Consider the following 25,999-nt stretch of genomic DNA (forward strand, 5'->3'; position numbering starts at 1 on the left):
TCTATGTATGCAGTAGATGGGTCTCTCCCTTGGGTGAAACTCATTAGTAACTGTAGGCTGGTTATGGCCTGTTTATGACGTGATTATCCAAAGCTTTTCCATGGAGACGAAGTGAATAGCGCAGTGGGTTAGCTCGTGTTACAAGTATAGTGGGTACAGGTTACTTAAATAAAATATATTCGCGTGACCCAATAATTTGTTGATTGGCTCATGGTATATTTCTATTCGTTCACGGAATTTAGAAGCGTTTGCATCCTATAAAATTTGTAACAATATAGAAAATAATTAAATGGTTTTTAATGAACAGCCTTCCGATTATTATCAACATCAACATATTATTATCTTGAGACTCCTCTCTGGAGCTCTACTTAAAATGAAAGTGAAATTACTTTAGTTGCTTACGGTCTTCAAAACACAAAAAAATATGGACGGCAGAATAAATGAAAATATTATTAAGATGATTTATACACTTTTTTCAATATATGAGCAAGTTAATTGGAGCCACATGAATAATTCACTTACAAACCAAAACGGAAAATTCTCAGAACAACTAATTCTAAAATGAATATATTGTGCAAACTGTTATCAAAATGATCAGTTTTCGAACACAGCTCCATCAATTTTCATGTACTGCTAACATTTATTAATTAGGTAATACAAATACCAATCTGTTTCAAAATAATAATCATATTACCTACATTGTTAGCCTTAAAATAAATCTGAATTCCTATTCACAATACACGTTTATTTAAATAAATGGTTTAGAGGCTGAATAGCAAAATATAATATGTACGTACCTGTAAAAAACTTTAAGACTTACCTTTAACCCTCCGAAGTGTGGCAAATTTTAATACACTTTGAAGATAACATCAACTTGAATACAATCATCTCTGTAAAAAAATTAATACTTACTTTATGTCGTCATCTGAGGCTAGACTTATCGATTGAAGAAGAAACAAATACCAAGAATATCGCACCAATATTATGCTGAGGCTAAGTGAGCGATTGTTGACACTCGCAGGAAATTGTTTTAATATGCTAAAATGGCTGCAAGTATACTAAAATCGGTGATTTGTCAATACTTATAATAGACTAATTGGATTGACCTAACATCATTGACCACTTGACCAGTAGCACGATTTTCTACAGTCGGTACTGTCGAGTATCGATAGTTTGACATTTAAAATGTACTGCCAAAATAGTTCCTGCGACGCCCACTAGAGGCGCGGAACCGATTGTTGATATAAAATTTATCGATAGCTAACCGGTCGCCAAAAGTTGATATTGATACAGAATCGCAGTACTGACCACTATCCATATAAAACTAGCAATATAAAATAAGATTTAAATGTTTGACAAAATTGCTAAAGAGAAAATAACGACAAAAGTTTGCGAGTTCTCACTGCTTGGAATTTGCTAATTGCTCCCACAAAACTGTACTCAAAACTAGAGATACAAAGAAACTTGGAATACAATTAGTATTGTTAAATGGTTCTATTTTGTAAAACGTATGAATTTTAGCGCGAATAACGAAGAATATCATTACCATTTATCACCCTCGCAACATTAGCATAGAGCGCCGTGAAATATTCAATTAGGTATTAAAGTCCCCGAGATACGAAGGTTTCGGATCAAATTAAGAGGCAATGCGACATGTCTTTGATTTTATTATTTTTTGTAACGATCAGGATATTAACGTACATTGTTTGGAAGAAGTTACATTATTTATTTGACTACATTATTTAGATACACGCGGAAATTGCTCCAGCTGCAACTTTAGAAATGTTTATTAATTTTATATAAAGCGTTGTCTAAATGTCGCGGCGGAACCGCACACTTGGGGCACTATTCAAAGACTGCAGATACTAAATCTATTAGGAGTAAAAGTACGATCGTATTCGCTAAAGTTGCAACTGGAGAGTAAGCACTGGAAACTGTAACTTTTAAGTTGTAAATACTCGGCAACTATTAACTGTTTTATATGTCTCAAACAAGTCGTCAAGTAAATATGTCCTCTATCGCTTACCATTTCGATTTATTTACAATTAAATTTACCATGCCCAATAAAAACTTTAATATAAATGTCTCTATTCAAGATTATAGCAATATACATGGCACATTCATTTATAAACATTTGCTTAAATTATACAATATCTCGTATTAAATGTATTAACAGTAAGTATCAGAGATGAATTACTAATATTTATATTCTTACAAACAGTTCAGATATTCGCCTATTACAAACTATATACAACTTTATAAGACTAGTTATTATCACGTTACACGCTGATGGAATAATAAACTAGTGAACAAAGTTCGCTGGCTCTAAAAATAAATAAATTCCTACAGAAAATATTCCAATCAAACGTAATTACAGGCTGTGATTGTTGACAATTTTCTTGAATTATCATCAACATCGACGGGCTAACGACAACAAAAATACATTGATTGTAGCGGTTACAGTAATTATAGCAGACTTTTGATTAGACACAGGAAGATTGTGGTGGTTGTGAGCATGGAGGTGGAGGCACCGCCGGTGGTGGTCAGTATCGCTTTACCGTCGTTGGAGTACCATTTGTTGGCGCGGTCCGGCACTCTGTTACTCTTCACACTATCGATCTCCTCGTCCTCGTCCTCGTAAGCGTTGCTGCCGTACTCGTCGTCCGAGGTTATCCGCACGTCCGGGTACTGGTATGCGTGCCTATCGTTGCCCGGTATCTCTGTGACACGATTGAAATATTTATATAAAAGCGATCAACGGTGTACTCACCGGAAATCCAATATTCCAAAATTTTATTTGGCCTTTATTAAAAAGTTTTCGTTGATTGACATGTATGTAGATTAAATATTGCATACGTTCTGTTACCGCCAGCATTTATGTATATTTGGACGAACAAAGGATGATAAATATTTAAATTCTTTACTCCGCGAGGAAATTGAATCACATTTTATTTGATTAAGATAATTACGGAAAATTCAATGAATTTTCCTTGAATAGAAAGCTAAGTACTGTACCGTATAATCTTATCTTGCTCTCGACGTCCCCTAAGGAATTCTTGGCGACGCAGATGTAACTGCCCAAGTCCTCCCTGCGAATATTCTTAATGGTCATCGTCATCTCCGCCTCGAACATGGACTTCTGCCTGACTGACATCACGTGGTGCTCCGAAGGTATGATCAGCTCACCTGCAGAACAATTTATTACTTAAAACACACTTGTTTTCAAATTCAATATTAGAATTTCATCTTTCCTCGGCGGAAGTTTTATGAAAAATGTAAAAAGTTCGTGCAGACACCTAGGAGTTTTATGGCTGCCTTATAATTTGTTTCGCTTTTATCGCGGATGCTGTACCTGCCAGCCGAGCTAATCAAACGGTATTAAAATTCGAATGTTGAACTTTTAAAGTGTATTTAAATTCAATCCGGGATATGGAGGATCATTGGAAATTTTATGCTTATTGCGCGAGAATAATTTACGTAAAGCTTCTGAAAAAAGATTGTTCGGAATTCATATCTTTTGGATTGTATTTCTAGTGGTTGGAAAATAAATTCGGTTCTTTTATTGAACTTACCTGGATCTTTAACCCAGTAGTTGATAGACTTGGGTGAAGACTCGACGTAGCACTCGATCGTGACGTCAGTGCCCAGCGGAGCGCCTACCAACTGATTAGGCACCTGAATCACCGGGTGAACTGTATAAAAGAAAAATGGAAACCTTTTATGTTTGATCACGCGTTCATTGTCAGTTCTAATCTTAGAACAAAACCGTAAAAAGAACTTTAATCAAGTAGGTATATAATACGAGATTGTCTTTATATTGCGTAGGACTTCTTTCAAGACGTATCAATTAATTAGGTATATCTTGTATCATCCATGCCTTTTATTTTCTCAAAAATATTAAATTAATTTAATTACCTTCGTGACCTGTTTGAATTACCACACGATTCTGCGTAATGGATATTTCTTCTTATTTTTTAAGGCTTCATTAGGCTTAATTGCTTTTTGGCAGAGAAAATGTGAAACATCATAAATATCGACTTACAATGTACACTGATGTGGATACGTTTACTGACTGTGGGCGGGACGCCATTGCCCGCAATACATAAGTATGTGCCCATCTCGGAGCGGGAGATTTTCGTCAGCTTCAACACTTCACCCTGGTATGTTTGAACTGCGAACAAACATATCGAATTATATCGGTTTTATACAAAAGACCGTGATAAAGGCACTCGTGGAGAAAGGACACGGATCCACTTTAGGCTGAGAGTTGAGAGTCGTTTGTTCGATATAGAACTGCTTGGATGTGCTCATGAATATCGTCCACTATATGAAGGCTGCAATAATACACTTAAGACTGAAAACTTTATAAACGCATAAGCAAATCTATGCATTTTATCAACTCAACGATGGGTAAAACAGTTACAAGGCGAGTCTACAGTAATTTACGCTGATTAGGGTTTTGATAGAACTCATAAAATCTCCAAATTTTCACAAACACATAGACGAAAACAAAAATTTTTAACTTGACTTACGTACCTACCGTTCGATGTCAGTAACGTTTAGTCCTTATTAAAGTATATACATCGTAGATACAAAATAAATTGCTCTAAAAATGCGTCATACATTTTTAAACTACGATTGAATCGGAATTGCGACCTCGTTTGAACAGATCCGCCGGAAGAAACTCAGCGAGCTTGTACATTTTTTGTAACTTATATTTTTTTCACATTTTATTTTGCTTAAGATAAAATTTTGTTATGAAAGGTAACGGTGGCACGATCAGTTATGGAAATGAATAAAAATGCCTGCGACTTTACTAATTACGTTTGAAACTAAATAAGGTATATCTAAAAATGTATTTTCTGTGATATTCCTCTAAGGTTTCACTAAACTTCTATTAGAGTAAGAACCTTTTAACTCGACTCAATAATAAATAATGCACCTAAAAAATATAAAAAAGAACCATAAGCAATATTTGCCTTTATTTATAATATTCACTAGTAGGTTTAGTACGTAAATTTAATTCCGAATAAACCAATAACAACATAGGAATTAGCGTCAGCGGATCATCGGAAACTAATGTACAAAATAATAAACTATTTAGTAAATAATAAAGCACAATGATGACATGTGTATTAAGTCCATGTCAAACGGGCTCAAACGATAAAATTAATCATTCATTATTATTTTAGGAGCCAATTCACCTATCGTCCAAATTGCTATACAATATATTGTAATAACGAAACAAAGCCAACAAAGTCCTCGGGGAGAGGTCATTAGTATTCCATTATAGTAACTATATTTATATAAGTTTATATATTTTGGACATAAATGATGGTATATTAGCTAAAGTTTGATATTTTGTATGAAATATGAACAAAGGAGGTTAACAGGTTAATTTTGTATTAAACTACTATGTTAAATTAATCTAGTTCGTAAATAAAGGTTTAATGTATTCGAACATGTTGACACGTATTCTGTAGCGCAATTCTCTACTACTAGAAATGTTATAGGGGAGAGGTGCCATGAAAGGGACATTTATGTTGTGGAGCCTCTAATAAGTATATAAAATATTATTTTTATTAGGTTGGAGTTGAATGGGAAGCCTTCATTAATTAACTATTGAAATAAAATACAGTTATTATTAATTCTAGCTGTTGAGTCATTTATTTTTGCATTTTTCAAAAATGTGTGTTTTGTCCCTTTCATAAATGGCCTGTTTTGAAAGGGACATGATCATTTATGAAAGGGACAGTACAAAATATCTAAAATAATCAGGTCAAATCAAGTAAAAAACAAACATAATAGAGGAACCACCATTACAATAGATAATTTTAAGAAAGTTTACGATCAGATTTTAAAGTAAAGGAATTGTTATGTGTAGTCTTACTATTGCTATTATTAGAACATAACAAGTTATTATATAACATGTAATTGAAATAGAGATCAATACCTAGGTACATTACATAGTTTCATAAACATCTTAAATACTAATTAACTGTCTTCTTTAAGTTTGGTTAGGTATTATCTGAAAAATATTTTTAGTGACAAATTGAAAATGCCTTTAATGCCACAGGTTTCGTTTGCCCATTTGGTGCATATCATTCACTGCCTCTTCAATCTATTTGGCATCAACACCCGGGTTCTCTTTTTTGGTGACATTTTATCTGCAATGATAAATAATAATTGATCACAGTGATATAAGCAGTCATGAAAGGGACGTCCCGTTCATAACGATTTGTTGTGTCCCTTTCATAAATATCATAGTCAAAATGAAAACATAACCACAAAATCTACAATTGTAAATAAAAGTGTACTTACCTTTTGTTTTAATATTCGTGTACGACAAGGAGATACTAATCTTATGAAAAATAATAAATAATCAATTCACTTCACTTGAAAAAACGTTTTACAAAAATAGCTAAAAAAATACTTTTCTACCGTAATACGAACACTCACACGTGGTGGCCACCTTTGAAGTGACAGAAGCATGAAGTTAGGTGCGATCGAATGTCCGTTGGTGCTGCCATACAACAACAATAATGTTGATCTGAATCGGTTTTTATTTTAGCTGTGACTTGAAATGTCCCTTTCAATACGTGTCCCTTTCATGGCACTTCTCCCCTATGAAAATCTGATCACCCTGTAAAAGGGATGTTATAAGAAATATTTTTGCAGTACATTTTAAATGTTAAACTCTCGATTCTTGATACGACGCGCGTGACTGTAGGGAATCGCGCTACTGGTTATTTCGATTTAGTTATTTATTATTGATCTGATTTATAATTATAATTAGGGAAAATTGATATTTCAAATGGACAGTGCGTAATTTATTGAAGATAAGCCTTGTTACAGAATTAGGAGTGTACGTTTCATCATTTACAATGTCAGTTCTATGCAATAGGAGCAGAGCATAATATTTATAAAAAATAATACAATTCCAGTATTTTTAGTTTCCAAACAAGTTCATAATATTATTCCCAAGTTGAACTATTCCTCTGCTCTATTAAGAACGTCTACTATCAAGCGACAGCGGACTATAAACAGTAAATATTTTTAAAGAAGCCGCTTAAGCGACATTTAAGCGAAAATAACTGCCAACGTTATCGTGCACTGAATTTATACTTGTTACGTTTGAAATTCTTTAAATGTGCAGTAAAATTTAATTACATTAATCGTGTAGCTTTGTGTCCTCGGAAACCATTGTAGGAAATATACTGCACCGTTCAACTACATGAAGTATAATGGCTGGCTGTTTGTTGACGCACTCGCTTTTATTTTGTATGTAATTGTTTGAGTTTATTATTACAGAGGGTCTCTAATCTTTGTGACTGAGTATATTTTATATTAGTTTCCTTAATGTACAGTAGGAATTATTTCTCAGGTACAAAACGAAGAAAATACACGAAGAACTTTGCACAGATGCAGTAATTAAGCAGATTTTTTAATAGTATACTATTATTATATTACTATACCTGTAAAAGAAATACTGGGATAGATGAAACTCTATTTGTTTTTTATCTTATTTCAATTTTATTTCGCACAGAAAGTTTAATGAAAATTTATAATAAGTACTGCACGTGTTTTACAAAGCGTAAGATAAACACAAACTAACCGTCGGTTACAGCAAAACACAACACATTTCAAAATTCAAGTACGATGCAGGGGTTTCAATAAATTATTCAAACGTTATTCAGCATTCGTAATAATGAGACCTAGAAGTGTATTCAACGGCAGAACTCTACTAATTACGACAAACTTTAAACAATACTGGACGCGAAACTCATCCCGAGAATAGTCGCCGCGCGGCTCATTGTGGTGCCACAAATGCGGTCACACAGACTTTCGTATTATACATATTCAGAAAAACAATGGCGTCCTTGCGCCATTCAAATGTACTAAGACAAATGAAATATTTTTGCAGCCATTACCGAAAATATTTTTGGGATTAACGGGCTAATTAACCACTATATACTAGTATTGTTACGTACACCATTCACAACGAAAGATACATACAATCACCAATCACTGTACAACATACACAATTTCAAATTCTAGTTTATTATTATGTATCTTTGAGTTTTACAAAATAATCAATGTATATTATAATATATATTTACTCTAGCCTGACTTCTTACTAGTCACTTACATAAACACCTAAATCTATACCTTATACCGTGTCATGCTGGAATATTTGCTCTATCAATAATTTAACTATTTGAGCTTGCGTTCAGTTTCGAAACTAAATGAAAGGTTCCATCTCAAGAATTGTCTTTAAAACTATTAAATCTAATACGTATATATTCGTTTTGCGTACTTACCCTAATAATAATTTATAATCTGAAAAACCGTTTAAAAAGGATTTCTACTCATTCTATTTCAGTATTTAATTTCGAAACACAAACTACCTAAACCAGAGAAAGAACAACAGAAACTGAAATCACTTGAGTGAGTGGAAAGTCTAGACCGCGGCTAGGTAAATAAAGTCTTTTAGTTAGGGGTAATCAGTGACCAAAACGCTATATTTTTTTACTTTAAATAAAGAAAGCGAGGTAATAGCTAAGGCGTCTATGTCATGAAGTCGAAAAGTTTTTGGTTCGAATCTCAGATTCGATCCGCTTTTAACATGAGCACAAGGTCGATCAACAGTTAACAGGATCACTTGCATAAGATACGAAATAAAAACGAAACTAAGAATTATCTTATTATAGTTCAGTTTACCTAGGTATAAATATTTTAGACTAATAATTGACTGTGCAGATAATTACACTGAAACATTGTAGACATTTAGGTTCGTACACAAGTCGCGCCGCCGAAATTTATTTCGCGACTGGATTTGTAACGCGGTGGAATTATTGACTATCGAAGACTTGAGTAGCGTGTAGAACGCTACTCAAGAAAGACCAAACACGTATCGAAAGATGAAAAAAAAAACAACTTAAACATTGGCTTCATAAAATTTGAAATAAATTGTTTATTTTTATCATCCATCACCTCATCACAGTTATCAATTTAGCCAATCAAATATCCCTACTGTCATATCAAGACCGCTGTTAGTGTTAACAACTGCGTGAGATTAATAAAAATATTGTACTATTTATTTGGTAAATTGTTAAAACCACAATCAGCTCTCATGTATTTGTTTTCGATCCGATATATTTGACCACAACGATTTCATCACACGAGTTTATTTTGTAACATTTAGTTCGTGTTTTATAATTGATCAAATATGTATGTAGCAGGTGCATACTAAAACTCTAGTGAACTATCGATTTGTTTTTAGCATAATTATTTAGCTATGCCTTCACATAAAATATTTAGGTAATCTCCACGTAGTTTTCATTAAAATATGGGTAATGGGATATATAACAATGGCATAAACCTTTTACTTATTAATACAACCCATTAAAATTATGTTTACAGTTAAGTTAACAGTACTTCTTTTGCTTATCTACTTCAATCATAGATTTTTATGTATAGAAAAACATGCAAAACTACATATTATTTTGACGGATCTCTTCCTATAGAGGTTGCTAAATCTCTACATCAAACAGTTCCTATAAAAACGCAACGCAAAAGTGATTTTGGGTTTTTTTCCCTATCGGGGTCCACCACCCGAAAAATGCTAAATCTTTTAAAACATCCCGCATAGTGTACAACAAGGAACGAGCATTCAATCACTATTTGCAGGTAGCGTGGCCGAATGTTGATTTTATCGCCCGGTTATTTCGTTGTTTGAGGGGAGTCCTATTGCCTTCTACACCGGTAATTTGTGAAACAATACCTTTTCGGCGTTCACCCTAAGCATCGTAATAATAAACGGAATAATAACACCTACACCGAAGAGATTCCCCAACTCCCTTTTAGATGTAATCAAGTCTTAAATTTGATCTTCGGTTAATTATTTAGTTAAATTGTTCGCGATCAAAGCTTAGATTGTTATTGTGCTGATATTTGGACAGAGATAAATTTAGATTATTGTGCTTTCTTGAATTTTACTTGATATTAATTTATTCTAACACATTGTCCCATCCATGAGCGATCAGGTAATGTTTAAGTTAAAGTAATTCATAACACCAATGTTTGTTGTCATTTGTTTCTGGCAGTCCGTTTCTGTTTTATTGTCTGTTTGTTAAGACAAGGCATGTCAATAGTTTGAACACAACAGTTACAGCTCTTGGTGGAAATCGGAAAAAGATTAACCTCTTAACTATCAGAACAAAAATCGGTACGTTTTTCTACTTCACTACGTTAGTCAAAAAATACGCATTAGATGAAAAACACGTGTTCCCAAAAATCAAAAGCGAAATCCTTTTATAAAAGTCCAAAAGTTCAAATATGAAAATATGCAATACGAGTTCAGTACAAAAAGAAAAATACTGTATGTAAACATTAAAACGGTTTCATGTCGTTATTTACACGAATTTTATGGGATATCATACATGCTTCAAGAAATATTTGACGTTTCATTTTTTTCCGAAATGTTTACATTAGTTTGCAGTAAAAGCATGTCAGTATGTTTCATGTTAAAGTTTAACTTTTATAGCATTATTCATGTCGGTGCAGTGCGACACCGAACTCACGATACTGTCGCGTCGCTTACATCATTTAATATAACAAGTATATAATTAATTTCAATATATCTTTGATGTAAGAAACCATTGAAAAAAGTGGAATTCAAATTTTTTGAAGTCGGGAAAAAAGACTGAAAATGTTATAAAACTTTGTAGCATCTAAAGTTGACTGGTACAAAACCCTTAACATTATTCCGGTGAAATGTTTTTGCAGGAAGTGTTGAATAAAGAATGTGGCGCTGGCGAGTCCGTCCATTGTAAACATCCACCTGCACTCGGAAAGACCTGAACGAGGCAATATCCAGGACGGTCAACGTCGGTACTTGCAACATTCTCGTGAAAAGCTGCTAGGTGCATCTTTGTTTGTACTCTCACGTCATCGCCGCGCACTTTGTTAAGATGTCCGTAGAACTTTATGGCAGTTAGGTATTTTGAAGTTAATGTGACATCTGGGGGCACGGAAGTGCCCCCGCAAGTCGAGCAAAAAAAAAGCGGCACGGCCGTAACATCCTTTTCTCGAAGCAATTCGGGCTATTTTTGACACCCCTATAATTTCGTTGTGGATAAAACAAGATGCCTGGATTCAGCAACTAATCAGTAATTGTATAAATACGGTATATTTAAAATTTCAGTCAATTTGAACCAGTAGTTTAAGAATGACAACTTGTTAAAATTTTGAATTTTGTCACTCACTGATTCACTGACTCACTGACTCACCGATCATCAAAAGTCTAAGGTACTTCTAGCAGACTTAGAAGCTTAAAATTTAGAATACAAATAGGGTTTAGTGTCTTTATCATGGGAAAAATCAAATATTTTTTAATTTCGATCCAGTTTTTTAAATACACCAACTGCAACAATAACTTTGTAATCCCATATAAATATATAAGATTACAAGGTTACATTTGCAGTTAATGAATTATGATTACTGTAGAAAATAAAATAAATAGGTACCTACTATATAAGGCATAACGAGAGGGGGGTATAGGGTGGGTAAGGGTGTTTAGCTCATGAAACTGAACAACATTCCCATAGGAAAATATGTTGAATTATGAAAAAAAAACGTCTTTCCATACAAATTGGACTTATGTTCGCTCTACAAAAAGAAGTGAGATGCCATCAAAAACATTCTGTAAAAACCTCAAGTCTCGCCGTAAAAAGTGGTGAGATCTATATAATACCAAGTCGATTAATCTATTTAGTCTCTACTTAAAGGACCTTCTGTCTTAAGTTATTACGTATGTTATTATCATGCCAATTTAAAAAAAAAACCTTTAAAACAAATAGATCGACTTGGTCATCGCAAGAAAACACAAATTCGCCATTAACATTTCAGGAGCATTAACTTCTCGTCGTGCTGTGTAGTGTGATACATACTAATAATCAAATCATGCGATGACCAGGTCGGTCTATTTGTTTTAAAGGTATTTTTTTTTTAATTGGCATGATAATAACATACGTAATAACTTAAGACAGAAGGTCCTTTAAGTAGAGACTAAATAGATTAATCGACTTGGTATTATATAGATCTCACCACTTTTTACGGCGAGACTTGAGGTTTTTACAGAATGTTTTTGATGGCATTTATTATTAACAAATAGATATCGACACAGTAGAAGTTACATAGCGAAGATTTGTGTAGCCCACAGCGGCCAGTTCCATCGCAACTACTTAGGAGTGAATTTATTGTGGCCTAAAGTACATAATTGTGCCTAAAATACATGGCTAATAGACATTGTATTAATCAGTCATCAAATAGTGGAGCACAAATTGTGTATTACAGTGTCCAGTTGTTTCAAAAGCTTGTAAAAAAAGCTGTATGTTAACATCATCATGGACAACTTTTTTTTACACTGCAGATCACTTGTCACGCCTATTGCGCCAGTTCCTTGCCATGTCGAATGCACAAGAAATCGGAGATATGAACAACAGACCTGTGTTTGTTTTTTTGAATGTGCAACTTCACTGGTCAAGCTGTTATTAGGAACTAATGACGGTTTTGCAATTACATTCGTAGTTCACGTTTGCGTGACTTATGTACGAATGTAACCTATACTTAAAACAAATTTTCAGGTTATTACGCCGTATGCGGTTTTAGCGATAGTTTTTCGCCGCTAAAGACGTTTTCTCGAAAAAAATTACCAACGACAAATAACAATATTATCTGGGCTAGGAATTAGTATCTTTTAAAAGAGGTTTTTGGTAATTTGCTCCAAAATAGTACTTCAAAAAATATAACTGGGTCGTCAGATTAGACCTTAATACTCATACTATTATTCAATCCCGGGATTATCACATTAAGTTGTATATCGAGCTCGTCCTTATTTTTCTATTTTCATTTGGATGTCTGTAAAACGCTTCGTGTTATTCTAGCTGACATAGATTTTCCTAAAAGGAATACGATAATGTTTACTCAATATTGTAGCCCGATTCTGTACAGTCGATACTATCGAGTATCGAGAGTTTGATACTTTAAATTTACTACAAAAATAGTTCCTGAGGCGCCCGCTAGAGGTGCTGATTAACTTTGGATACAAAAGTTTATCCGGTTCGATAGTGGTAGAGAATCGTGCAACTGTTTACCCAAACAAAGACGATATTACTACGAAAAAATTTACCAAAACAGGTGAAGCATGTGTTAACGTCGTTCCAACACGCACAGGGCCAATTTCATACATATTACGTATATTGTGATCAAAACACAGTTTATTACGGTCTTAGAACATTCAAACTAGGGCCGCTATTATAAAGCGTTTCCCTTTCAACGGTTTTAACGAAACATATGAGCTGCGACGTAATCGCTGTTTATGTGAATAATTAACACCTTTTTTTGAAAGGAGTTTTATTTGATGTTTATGCGACTCAGGAATGAATTTGCAATGATTTACTGTTACTGATGATTTTAATAACCGATTCTGACACTGCTCGTTAATAAGTCCAAGTAATAATGTATGTAGCTTGGTTGCAAGTTCGATTCCTGGTTCAAAATACAGATATCTTATGTATACTAAGTATGATATCGTTTTTTTGGACGTACTATTTTGAAAAACTGCAACTTCTACAATAAATAATACCCAAACCGTATTACCAGCTGGCTTTTTCCCTGTACTACTATTCGATTATTCGAATACCATTTAATTTTACTATCTATAAATTTTACCACTTTGCCACAATTTACTACAAGAATATTATCGCGGTGATACTACATTTTAGTATCCTTAAGTTACTTAGATACTGGGCCTATAAATATATCTTGGCCAGAACCTATAAAGGCTGGCTATCTTATATTTGAAAGCACTACACGCAGACGCGTGACAAGTGTGAGAGTGTCCTGACACATTTATCGCACTTTCCAGAATAAATAAAGTAGTATGTATTTCATTCTGGTTTCAATCACACTTCTATGTGATTACTTCGAGGTATACAAGTAAATACCAAATACCCTATAACGGAATATGAGTAGGCATAGGGCACTAAATATTAAAAAATATTAATGATAAACGATAGATAGACATGCATAATGTAAATTGGTTTCTAGGCATAAGTTTTTAAGAAAAAAATCAAACATTTGTGTTTGTTATTGCTTTGCTAAGTTAAGTATTCCGAGAATTGTGCTTAAATAATACAACAGCTTACCTTTACTCTTCGCTCCAGTTTGGTCCCGTACGACAATATCTTGTCCGTCCTCCCGTTTCCACATGACCCTCGGAGGCGGAACTCCCCGAGCTCTACACGACACCCTCGCCGTGCCACCTTCGGGGACCATCGTGTCGCCCGAAGTCTCTTCGGGAATAAAGTCCGGTGGTATCACCACGTCTAGGAAGCCCATCTGCAAGGAAAACACTAGTTAATACACAAAATCTATTATGCTTTGAGTTAAATAGAACATTGAAACTAAACCATTGTCTAGATACAGTATAAATGAATGGTACGGATGTTATAAGTCTTACCCGTACATCAATATTTAATGTTTTCAAAGTTATAACAGTTTGATAACATACTGTCTATAGTAGTGTAGTATAATCAGAACGCAGATATGAGACTACAAATCAATAGCCCATCGAAAGTGCAAACAGGATGATTTAATTATCGTGAAACCTAACATAGTTCACATTGTTGATGAAATTAAATCAGAATCGTGCGGTTTTCCGATCGGCGCGATGAGAAAATATTTACTCAAAATTGCTAAGTGAGACTCCATAATCACATTTTGGTAGTAAATTGAAGCCTTTTCAGATTTGCGTTCGATGAATCGGACGGAAGCGTTGGATACTAAATAAGCAAAAGTGGCAATTATCCGTCAGCGCGACTGAATAGTAACCCTGTTATGGATCATTGGTAGCACTTTTTGAAGTCATTTGTGCACGAATAAAACGGTTTGAGAGGCCTTCTATTCAAATCATACTAATAGGAGCTTTGTTTGGGTGAACTTGCTTTGTTGTTGGGATATTACCGGGATTTAAGGATAAAGTAATACCAGTTGAATGTGGTCACTTTGAGATGCGTAAATTTCTAAACATTTTTTGGCATTGAATACCTAGCTCTAATATTTAGTCATTTTAATAGGAACTGTTATAGCGGTACCTAATACTTATATATCAGAAATTACTCTATATATTTCTAAAAATACGTTATATTTTCTCTTAAAATAAATACTTGTGATGACATAACACATTAGTTCAAAGATAAGACCAGTGATCCGAAAAATAACGTTAGTTTAACGTGTTCTTAGAAATGCTACAAACGTGTAATTGGTACAGACCTTCAGTTCCTTTCAGTCTGTTATTTCTTCTGCTAACTGTTATGATAATGGTCTCTATGAGAAAAGCCTACATTTACATGTACACTCTTAATGGAGTGGGTTGGAGTTATGACTGTTGTCAACGAGTGTAGGCAGATTTGTACTGTTCTGCGAAATGACTTTTATTTTATTCTCGTTATCTAGGTGACATGTAGAATGACATTTATATGATATAATTCCGGGAAAGAGGACCCAGCGCGTTTTTTGATTGAATATAGTTTTTAGGCTTTTGAACTTTTTCAGGGTTCCTAAACTTATTTTACCTCTAGAATATGTACATTGACAGATTAATTGTAATAATAGCGGCAGATATTTTGTATGAGATTACAGTCCTAACATGTTTTCGGTATAGTATCCCAATATTTAGAATGAAAGGAACAGAACGAGAAAAAGTCCATAGAATTTGTACTTTTGTAATAAATGTGCAATTAGACAGATAAATTCGGGGAATAATTAAGCGTAATTGACAGAACAGAGAATGGTGAATTTGTCATAATCTGACTGTCAATAGTATTATTTGAATAAAGTTACATGATGGTAGAAACAATTGTCCTAAGGAAAACAAGAAGAAAAAAGTTTGATAAAATAGTATACCTGACTCTTCATCGGATCAGTATTGATTTGACACATGTACTGTCCCCTGTCTTCTTCCTGCACGTTCTTGATGTGCAGGTACCACGTGGAGTGATCGCTGTGAGACACGGACACGCGAGGGTTATGTGTGATCACGTGCTCGTGGATCGCCTGGATCGCCTTCGTGTCCGCCTTCACCCAGCCAACCTGCAAGGTGACGAAGAAGATTAGTACTATGAAAAGATCTCAACTGCAGTGGCGCAGTTAAGGTCGCCACGCTCCTACCATTGGGCATATGGTTGTTCCTTTTGTCCATTATTTTTATGTTCGTAAAAGACCCGGGTTTTTTTTTTCGAAAAAAAACAAAAATCTCCTAATGATAATGTGGCTTGTTATGGAGTTTTTTTTTACTTCACGGGTTGGTCATGGCTTCCGTCTTTGGCGAGAGTTGCAGAGAGGGGTAGAAATAAAAGTAAATTCGACCGAGTCCTATTCAAAATGGTACGACTACTTAGAACGACACAGAAACGTGGTAGTGACGAACTCAGCGGCGTCTTGTGGCATGCTTCTAACATTTTCATTAATTTGATTTTATCTTTAGCTGCCCCGCACAATCAAATCCTCACATAGCGGCAAGGACGTGAATGAGCCGTTAGCGTAAAATAAACAATGCACCAGATTTTTTTTAAGAAGTAACAAGAAGTAATGATTCACAGAAATAATTATAAAAACATCATAAGATTTAATTGTATAAGTATTAAACAGATAATCGGAGTTCTGAGTAGAGTTTATAAAAAAATATTATATCGTTTTCGTATGTTATGAATATTATATTTACTAAACTCTGGTGATTTGAATAAATATTCTATTTCACTTTTCGTAGAGCCGTTTCATCGAAGTATTTATACCACTTAGATGGATTGAGTTCGGTATCTAAAGGTACGATTGAAACCACAGGCGTCCAAAATAACTTGACGCAAAACTTTTCCGGCTGATGGAAAGTGGAGTGTTTAAACATAGCCAATGTCCTATGAACTCTGAAATGAATAAGAGCTAAGTTTATTTACGTTTTCTATCATTTAATCGTTTTTTGTAATAGCATGCTTGTTATTCGCGAAGGTTTAGAGAGTGGTGAATGAAATGCACTCACGGTTAGCCATTTATAATTCTAGTTCCATATGTAGCATGTAAGCCTATTCTTTAGGACGTGGTGTTCCGTCACTTTCGCGGACAAATTCCCACCGGACGCACTAAAACGTAGTGCAAGATCTTTTTTGCACTACGTTTTAGTTATAATTAATGTTTATACTTAGGTTAAGATTCATCTATGGGTAGTAATAAATTAAACAAATGATTTTGAATTTGAATGCCAGGGACGTTACCAAACTCCAGGCTTTTATTAAGAAATATTCTAATGTCAATTTAAAAGGACAGAATTATAGCACTTTTTCGAGATCAGCGGTCATGTTTACTACCGCGTAAAACGCAGAAGCACACTATACTTAACATACAGTTAGTATGCAGTTGTTATACTCTTGATATGTTCGTTATAATTAATAGGCTATAACCGGTCACGCGCAGGCATCTAGTATGCAGAGGCGTTTGATTGCATGGTTAGATTGACCAGCGACATTTGTGGTGGTTAACGTGGCCACGTGTAGCGACGTCTAAAGGGCTTTGGTCTCACCCTGAGCCAATATTATACGGGAATTAATGTTTCGAGTCACTGTCACTTGTCGCTATAACGTCAAGCAATGTACTATCGAACAAACTGAATCATGACCCACCATGTGCTCATTTTCTAAAACACGTCTATATACACGTAGGTCGAAATTCGCTTGAACCTACGTTTCCTTGGTGATGAATTTGTTATCTGACATTATTGCGACAAATATTTGTGCGACAATACAATAATGCTTTGCTACCGTTTTCAACAGGCTCCGTGGCGTAGTAGGTTGATGTTACACACACACACAGGTTCGATACCCACTCAGGACATGGTTTATTCGGCCATTATAGGAAATAATGTAACTATAAAAATTCAAATAATATAGGGTAACCAGCATAGTTATTACCCGGTTAAGGAATTGATACACAATTTTGGTCAATAGTATCTTTATTTAGTAAAACATTGACATAAACTCTATTATAAACGCAACTTAAATATTCTTTCTAAAAGAACATCAGTCCTTTGTTTCAATAACTTTATACTTATTCAATATAAAACACTTATAAACCAGAAATACTAGCGAATACTGTTAATTCAAATGTGTTATCCTTAACAAATATTGCAACAAACTTACTTTTCCTTTTCGAACTACACACCTGTCGCACAAACGTCGGACATGAGTTCTATAAAATAAAAATGTTACCAATATTCTAAAAGTGACATATATCGCAATTAATTTGAACTAAGTAGTTACTTTAGAAATTAAAATAAACGTATTATTCCTTAACATTGGCAATCACTGTATGATGGGCAATGACTGTAGTGGTTACCCTAATCGCTTCACAGATTTCTAAATGACGTGCTATTTGATATTTGACACAAATAGGTTTTTTCGTAGTGAAAAGAGTTTAGACTATTTACATTCTAGATTCAAATTAAGAGTGATTTATCGAAAACGTATCTACGTACTGTAATAACAAAGGTCAAAGTTGACTGTAGTCGTAATACATCATTACACAGTCGTATGCGTGTTTAAAATGTCCTAAGTGCAACTTTGACGATAAAGATGAAATTCTTACTGTTTTGACGGTGTCAAGCGAATTATCGGCAAAATGGGTCATGATTCAGTTGGTTCGATAGTACATGTTTTAATTCCCTTATTATGTTGGATAATAAATAATATTTACAGTTACAATAATTGCAACTTAAATATAGGTACGTTTGAGCCATAAAAGTTGTCACATGTCCTATAGTCCCTATAGACGTAGGCTCTATCTAGGCTGCTAACCGTTTGTCGTATTATATATTTCTATTATATACATAGATTTTCCTGGCTTATATTGAGAGTAATACTCTTGAATAAACACATCATCTAGTATGTTTAAACTCTGTTATCTAAGACATGTTTAGAGTGTCTAGTTTGGCGTTTCAGCTCGTCATTCATGTTCAGTAGTCAAACTTTTCAACTTCGTAATTTCAGTGTTGCCTTGCAGTTTATTCGTAGACTAAAACTCTTAGCTAATCTACCTTAACTCACTTAATTAATATTCAGGCTTCCTGTCTTTATATTATTATCTAGTTGAAGATAGAGATATTTTTGCATGATGCGATTTTATACAGATCTGATAAGCATTTTTTTTATGTACGGCAAGAATAGTTAGAATCAGACAAATAATTTTAGTTGGAGGCGCTAATCAGAGTTTCATCCATAATTTCATTTTAAATTTTTCGGTAGCTAGCCGATTGTCGGTAGTCAATACTAGAAGGAAATCGTCCTATGTACTTGTACTTAGTCCTTTTTTGGCGTTGTTTGCTCGGTTCTCAAATTACTGTGTATTTGTTGTTCATGTGGAAGTAACTGTAGGTTACATTTTCAAATTGATTTCTAATTACCAATATTCGCTATTAATTTAATTTGTCTATCGTTTTCCTCATTACTTTATACTGCTTCTAAAATTAAATTAGTAGCCTTAGAGTCGGGTTTAGTTTTCAATCAATGTGAAAAATAATCCATTTATTTGGTTTCTACACGTGTCCAGTTGGAATGATCGAGTAACAGGAGAGTAAGATTACGATAATTCTGTTTATCTACGTATATAGTGTAAAATGTCTTACCCGGTAGTTGCCAAGATTGACAACGATACATTCGAAGGTGGCGTCACGGCCGATAGGAGCCGTCAAGTTCGTGATGGGTTCACCGAACTCCGGCACCTCCACACCTCCTGGTGACAAAACATATAAAATACATAAACAAATTTACTTAATAGAACAATATGTTTTCTGAAAACTAATAATCCGTATCAAAGAGGTGTAAGCAAATCATTGTTAATTTTATTCTGTTTCGTGAACTATTTTTAAATGTCATTTTGTTAAATGACTGTATTAACAATAAAGATTAATTTATTAAAACAAATTTGAGATAATTTGTCGTTTTTTATTGCAATACTGTGTAATTATAAGTAATAGAACAAGTATTATGATATATGATAAACAGAAAGCTGAGGAGTGAATTGCAACTGTTGAGACGATTAAACAGTATGTAGAAAAATGTGTGTCACTTCACTTAACTTAGACAGTAACCACTATCAGTTAAAAATAAAAGTGGAACGACATTCGTACGTCCGTACATTTCGTACCAGGTAGCCAAGTTAACTGATGAGCGTGCAACTTGGCATTATTTAGCGTCGGCATGTTGGTAGCTTATCACAAATGTTTCCACAAAGTTGGCGATACTGTCTCCGACAGTTGCACCTAGCTAGACCTTGCAACAAAGTGTCAACTAACCACTTCAACTTGTTCCGTTATTCGCGGTTCTAACTTCAGAAACGTGAACTGACACGAATAACTTTGCCAAGTGATAGTAACTGGGTAGACCACGTTGCGCCCGCGCTGTTTAGGACAATTGCGCAACTGACATGAATTCATGCATCAACTACGTGAATACGATATTTGTATTGAGATTGATTTGTATGAAGTTTATTGTGCCAATGGCTTCTGGTAAAGGTAAAACTAGTTGACAGGATCATTATATAAAAATAATTAAAAAGTAGAATTGATGTTACTTTGTAGCTAGTTTTTAAAAGTTGTAGATTATCGGGTATAACTCTTGGACAAAAAAAAAAAACGTTAAGTACCTAATGACTTATCCAATTTTACATAGCTAAACAAAACAAGTCATTTTTAAGAGCCTTTATATTTAGAGCCTAGATATAATTATAAAAAGCTATTTTAAGACCGAGATATTCATTTTTACAGAAAAATCTTCCTGTTATTTAAAAATAAACATTTCAAGCAAAAATGCGTAGGTACATTTTCAGATTTTACTGGAGTCACTGATAATGTTATCAAGGAAGGCAAAATATCCGGGAATAAAATCGGGCAGCATCCGATCATCATAACCAATTTTGTCACGGTCGAGTGGTCCCATCTCCGCACAGAACGCAAGCTCTAAACCCTTACACGGAGAGGACACGATATCTTTTATAAAAAAAAACATGTTTTTGTTGTGATGTTTTTGAATATTATTTTTGCTTGCGTCAGTTCCCTCTTGTGGTATACATAGTTGTTAATAAACCTTTTGAATTCTGTATTTTTTTATGCAACGATTTCCGTTACGGTAAGGATCTAAAATATTTACCAGCTCTGCCTAAGTTTCTCCACGGAATACCTGTATATAACTTCTATGTGACGCAATACTAAAAATACAAACATTCTAAGGTCGTAATGGAATTTCATTTTCTACCTATCTCCATTTAGTAATAGTCAGTGACATTTCTAATATACACACAACTTCGAACAGCCTAAATACAAGCCCAAATCTAATCTAAATATCTGGGTTGTTGTAAACCAACTGGTATACAGGACTATCTGTGTTTGCGGTTAGAATTATTAACGGTAAGAGAACCTCCCTTTTTCAAGTAGGTTAATTAGGGTGGTACGTATTTAGTTTTCAAAGTAATGTTTGTAATTTACATAAACTATAAATACAAACAAGACAGAACAGTAGCGCAACTTTAGTGCCCAAGTTTCACACGTTTTGCAAATAGCCGTGGTACCTAAGTGAGAAAATTGCAGTTGGGCCAGAGATACTGTGCGTTAGAGGAAACTAAAAACGATGTTTTGTCACCTTAACGAGCGGCAGGAGGCTGCAAAATGTGAAAGCTCGCCTGCTAACATTCAAAACATCATTTTGCTTTTTCCATTCCTTATATTACACTCACTTACTGTTCGCCGTCACAAAACGAATTTTTAACACCAAGGAAAGCATCTTAAATTTTTACCTCTGTTGAAATACTACGTCGTAAAAATAACCACACTTTTATAATATTCAAAAGTTTATTTCCTTTCACACTTTTGATTCACCGTTTACGTATAAAACTAAAGAAGTTTGTTATTGCTTTTTTTCAGGAGGACCGAAGGCAAAGTGTATGAGTAAAATTCTTACTTTTAAAAAGCGTTTCTCTGTATAACGGCAACTATGGAGGGATGTAACGTTACCGAACGGTCTCGGTGAAGGCAGTAAAAACTGCCATTTTGCAACGACAGCGTCCACAATATCGTCACAGACTGGGACGCAGTAAAATGTTTACAAAATATCCTGCTTTTGTTGTGGGTGCCACTAGAAGTGTTGGATATTGCTTTTGTATTACCGTTTTAGCGTAAACTCTGTCGGCCATTTTCCTGCAGCTGCGGTAATCGCTCTATTTTCGGGAGCACTTGTACCTTCTTCTATGTAACATCTCTATTCATGACCCGTGTTATGTTCTTACTATTGCGTTAGGTGAGAGCTTACTTTTTTAAGACGTATGCTTACAAGCAGCGGTAAAGTTATTTTTATATTTTCAGAACCAAACTAAAACTTATGCATACTTAAACACAATTTTCATTATTTATCGTCTTTACATACGAAGTATATAAATTAAAATGTTCACCTTTATATCTTTTCTTTTACCATGTTTTATGTAAGGTACCAACGTTACGACAGCGACGGAATGATGAATTAATTTGAGTTTTATGGGTGTAGTCCGTCTACATTTTAGTGTAAAAAATACACGTAGTTACTTTAAAATATTCAGTTACGAGGATAAAATAGAATTGGGACCACTGAAAATTCAACAAAGCACCTTCGTAGCGACGAAAAACGGCAAATCGTATATGGCAATATCGACTCTCAAAGATCGCATCTTTATACAAGATATTTTTATTTTATTCTTCATATCATGAACAGAAAACCACCCTGTTAGGTACCAACATACTAAGACTCAATACTAAAAACCATTCTCAAAGCTATAACAATATTCCCCTATGATTTGTTTTTATCGAAATCGATAATACGTGTAGAATCGACTAACTTCGACGAATAAAACTTAGTGGCCTCAAACTCTGGATTACAGTAATTCATATTAATACTCTCACAAATAAATCATTAATATCATCCAAAAGTTTACAAACCATATATTCTTCTGTTCGTAATATTGCAAAATGTTCTTAATTAAGTTTACGGGATCAGTGCCTAAGTTTTACCAAACTTTATATCTTAACTGACACTTAAGAGGGGCTAATCAAATTAATATTTCTGTAATTATATTAGGTTGATTATACGTGCGTTAGTTATTACGTTTGTTAGATATTAATTACTTTATCCGAGTAACGAAGAAAGTTATCAATTATTAGGCGTCCGTAGATCTACTACCATGTCAATTCTATGTAATCGATACCTACGATAGTAGCGTTTATTCGCTAGGCGCACGTCTACACAATAGCAAATTCACTTTACGCTTTGATATATAAAAGATTAGTGATATTATAATATTTATTTATCTGTATTTTCTTTAATTTGATTAACATGATAAGTTTTTGTTTTGGGTAATTTTATAACAAAAAGGTATGTAAAATTGTCTTCGTTTATTTCATTGTTAGAAAAAAAATACGAACCGAAAAAACGTATAGTAAAATAGAACGCAATATGAACTATGTTAACTTTCTACACTATCGGCACTGTAGTTCTGTAAATACAAGCTCAAAGTAAGGGTGCTGATTAAATCGAAAGGTAATTGACGTTAACATATCGATTAAGGATAATGAGATATTGCCCGGACATAATTATGTATAAGCCATGACAACATACTGACCTCGCTTAACCCTATAAAAACTCTGAGAGCGTTTTCCAAGAAAAGTCTTTGAAAAATGTTTTTAGCATTTTAGAATCGCTTACACGGAGTAGTGTAGCAATATTTACTTTGAATTGATTTGAGCGTATTTCCTACAACTATGTACACTTACTTAGCTGAATAAATAAATGAACAAGTAATGTACACACTATACCTCTATTATTTTAAAAGTATTAAGCGTTTATTTAGAAAAGTCATATTTTTAAAGAAGTTGTATGGCGCATGGCGTACATTTGCGGTATAAGATACTTTATTTACTCACCCTTTATAATTACTTCTATTTATGGAATGTCGTGTGTATTGTTCTGTTTTTTCAATTATCCTCGGAATGTTTATGTGACTTGCCTCTAACTATGTAACTTTATTTTTGAATCTAGTAGTTCCAGGACTAGATCTAGGTTATGGCAGTAAAGCCGTTAGAGACACAGGAAAGATCCCTAGCGTAGCATTGTAATAGTGGAGTAACTTGTACTGTACGAGTGCTCAGGGACTAACGTAGCCTGTCGCCTTAACAGCTAGCCAGACAGCTGGACGTTACAGCGTATGAGGGCACTGAAAGCTTACCACAATTAAGTAACCTCTCTCTCCACTAACAAGCAATTTTAGTCGCAATTTAAATACCCTACCTCACTATACAAAGTCCATATTCCTACAACAAAGTAAAAAGGTGCTACAAATTAATATGCACATTACTGTAGTTCAACATTAAATACAATGTTTATAACAATTTTACGTCCGAAATTTCAACATAGCAATATGAACGGTGTTACGTACATAAATTCAATGAAATTACCCATCTTTCTGCGCTTCAAAGAGGTCATATATTTCCCGGTGGCGACAGCTCCTTGCTATGTCGACCATCAAGCGAATGATAAATCAGTATGGTGTGGTATTAACCGAAAATATTGTTGGCGTGAATTTTTAAAGTTAAAATATTAAAATGGGACGGAGAGCTTGATGAAAGAATAACAATGTGTGTATTTATCCGGGCGTAATCGGAAGAGGCTGCAGGTTTGCTAATGCTCGGGTGTAAGGGCTATATTTAATAAACCAACCAAAGCATTAAACGATGCTTGCACGTTTTAGTAAACCAACAATTCATGGCATCAAACGGCATAATAATATGTTAAGATGCATTATAAGCTTAAAAACGTTACTCCTTAAAACTTGCTACACTTCTTAAGGGTACGCATTCACCATTTAGGAATTAGTCAACTTAAATACCAACTGTTCTCTCCTCTCCGTTGATTGGTGGGACAATAACTGTACATCTATAAAAGTTACCCATACTCGTAAATACTTTTCGTGCCGAAATAACGACACCAGTTTGCCTTTCAGATGGCACTCGTTTGGTCCTCGAAACAGATAAACCAACGAAAATGTATGTGGCAAACATAAATTCAAAAGCGTAAAATTTCTAAAGCAGTCTGGGAATATTTCCTCAGTAACGTTGGCCTATGCGGGCTATACAATAGAGTTATTTCCCACTAGGTTATTGGTGCACTCGCCGTGGTCGGGCTAAGAATGGACCGGCGACAGCTATCGGAAATACGGCGCAACAACATTTACCTGTGGAATATGCTGTTAGAAAACACTGGGATGCAATTACTTGCTCCTTTCCCGTTAACTATGTAAAAATACTAGCTTCATTCGGGATTAAATTTACGTTATTTTAAAATAATTGCCTGTGATATTCATTTTAGAGATGCAAAAATAGGTATCTATTATCGAAATGTTTTTAAAACTGAATAATTAATAACGATGCATGTTGTGTTTGGAAAAATCGCAAAAGAACTCGTATTTACTAGAAAGGTATCTCACTAAGAAACACCAAAGACTAAATATAAATTTTAAATTAAAAACGTGTAATATTAGAACACTTTAATTACGTAAAGTGAGCGGGTGGGTCGGTGGATTTTTCATTTCGTACCAGGAAACATCTGATAGAAACCTTACAAAGATGTGGAACAAATATGTAATAATATTACTACAGCCATTTCTCTCTGCTGTCCGAAATGAAAGAAATGTATTATTATGCCCAAGAAGATCTACAAAGGAGTTGGCAGGTATATCATTCATTTACCACAAATAGAAACCATATTCACTAAGGAGTTTAAAAGTAAATTATATTTTATTTCTTTACTTTTATTTTTCTAATTAATAGATGGATATATTTCTATATTCTAATATTGCAAAATGAAGAAAAGTTCAG

At 34.2% G+C, this 25,999-nt stretch overlaps 1 protein-coding gene across 1 annotated transcript in view; it reads right to left on the reverse strand.

Moving 5' to 3' along the window:
• Positions 1-1,693: 1,693 nt before the first annotated feature.
• Positions 1,694-25,999, reverse strand: part of LOC142972969 (lachesin-like) — an 88,846-nt gene continuing 64,540 nt past the window's right edge. The window contains exons 3-9 of the mRNA XM_076114479.1: positions 19,733-19,839; positions 15,970-16,155; positions 14,211-14,403; positions 4,043-4,171; positions 3,573-3,692; positions 3,016-3,186; positions 1,694-2,720 (exon numbers count right to left, since the gene is read on the reverse strand). Of these exons, the coding sequence (XP_075970594.1) occupies positions 2,467-2,720; positions 3,016-3,186; positions 3,573-3,692; positions 4,043-4,171; positions 14,211-14,403; positions 15,970-16,155; positions 19,733-19,839 (1,160 nt within the window). The 3' untranslated portion in view covers positions 1,694-2,466. The remainder of the gene's footprint in view (positions 2,721-3,015; positions 3,187-3,572; positions 3,693-4,042; positions 4,172-14,210; positions 14,404-15,969; positions 16,156-19,732; positions 19,840-25,999) is intronic.

This window comes from Anticarsia gemmatalis, chromosome 1 (genome assembly GCF_050436995.1).
Source record: "Anticarsia gemmatalis isolate Benzon Research Colony breed Stoneville strain chromosome 1, ilAntGemm2 primary, whole genome shotgun sequence".
Taxonomy (NCBI): Eukaryota; Metazoa; Arthropoda; class Insecta; order Lepidoptera; family Erebidae; genus Anticarsia; species Anticarsia gemmatalis.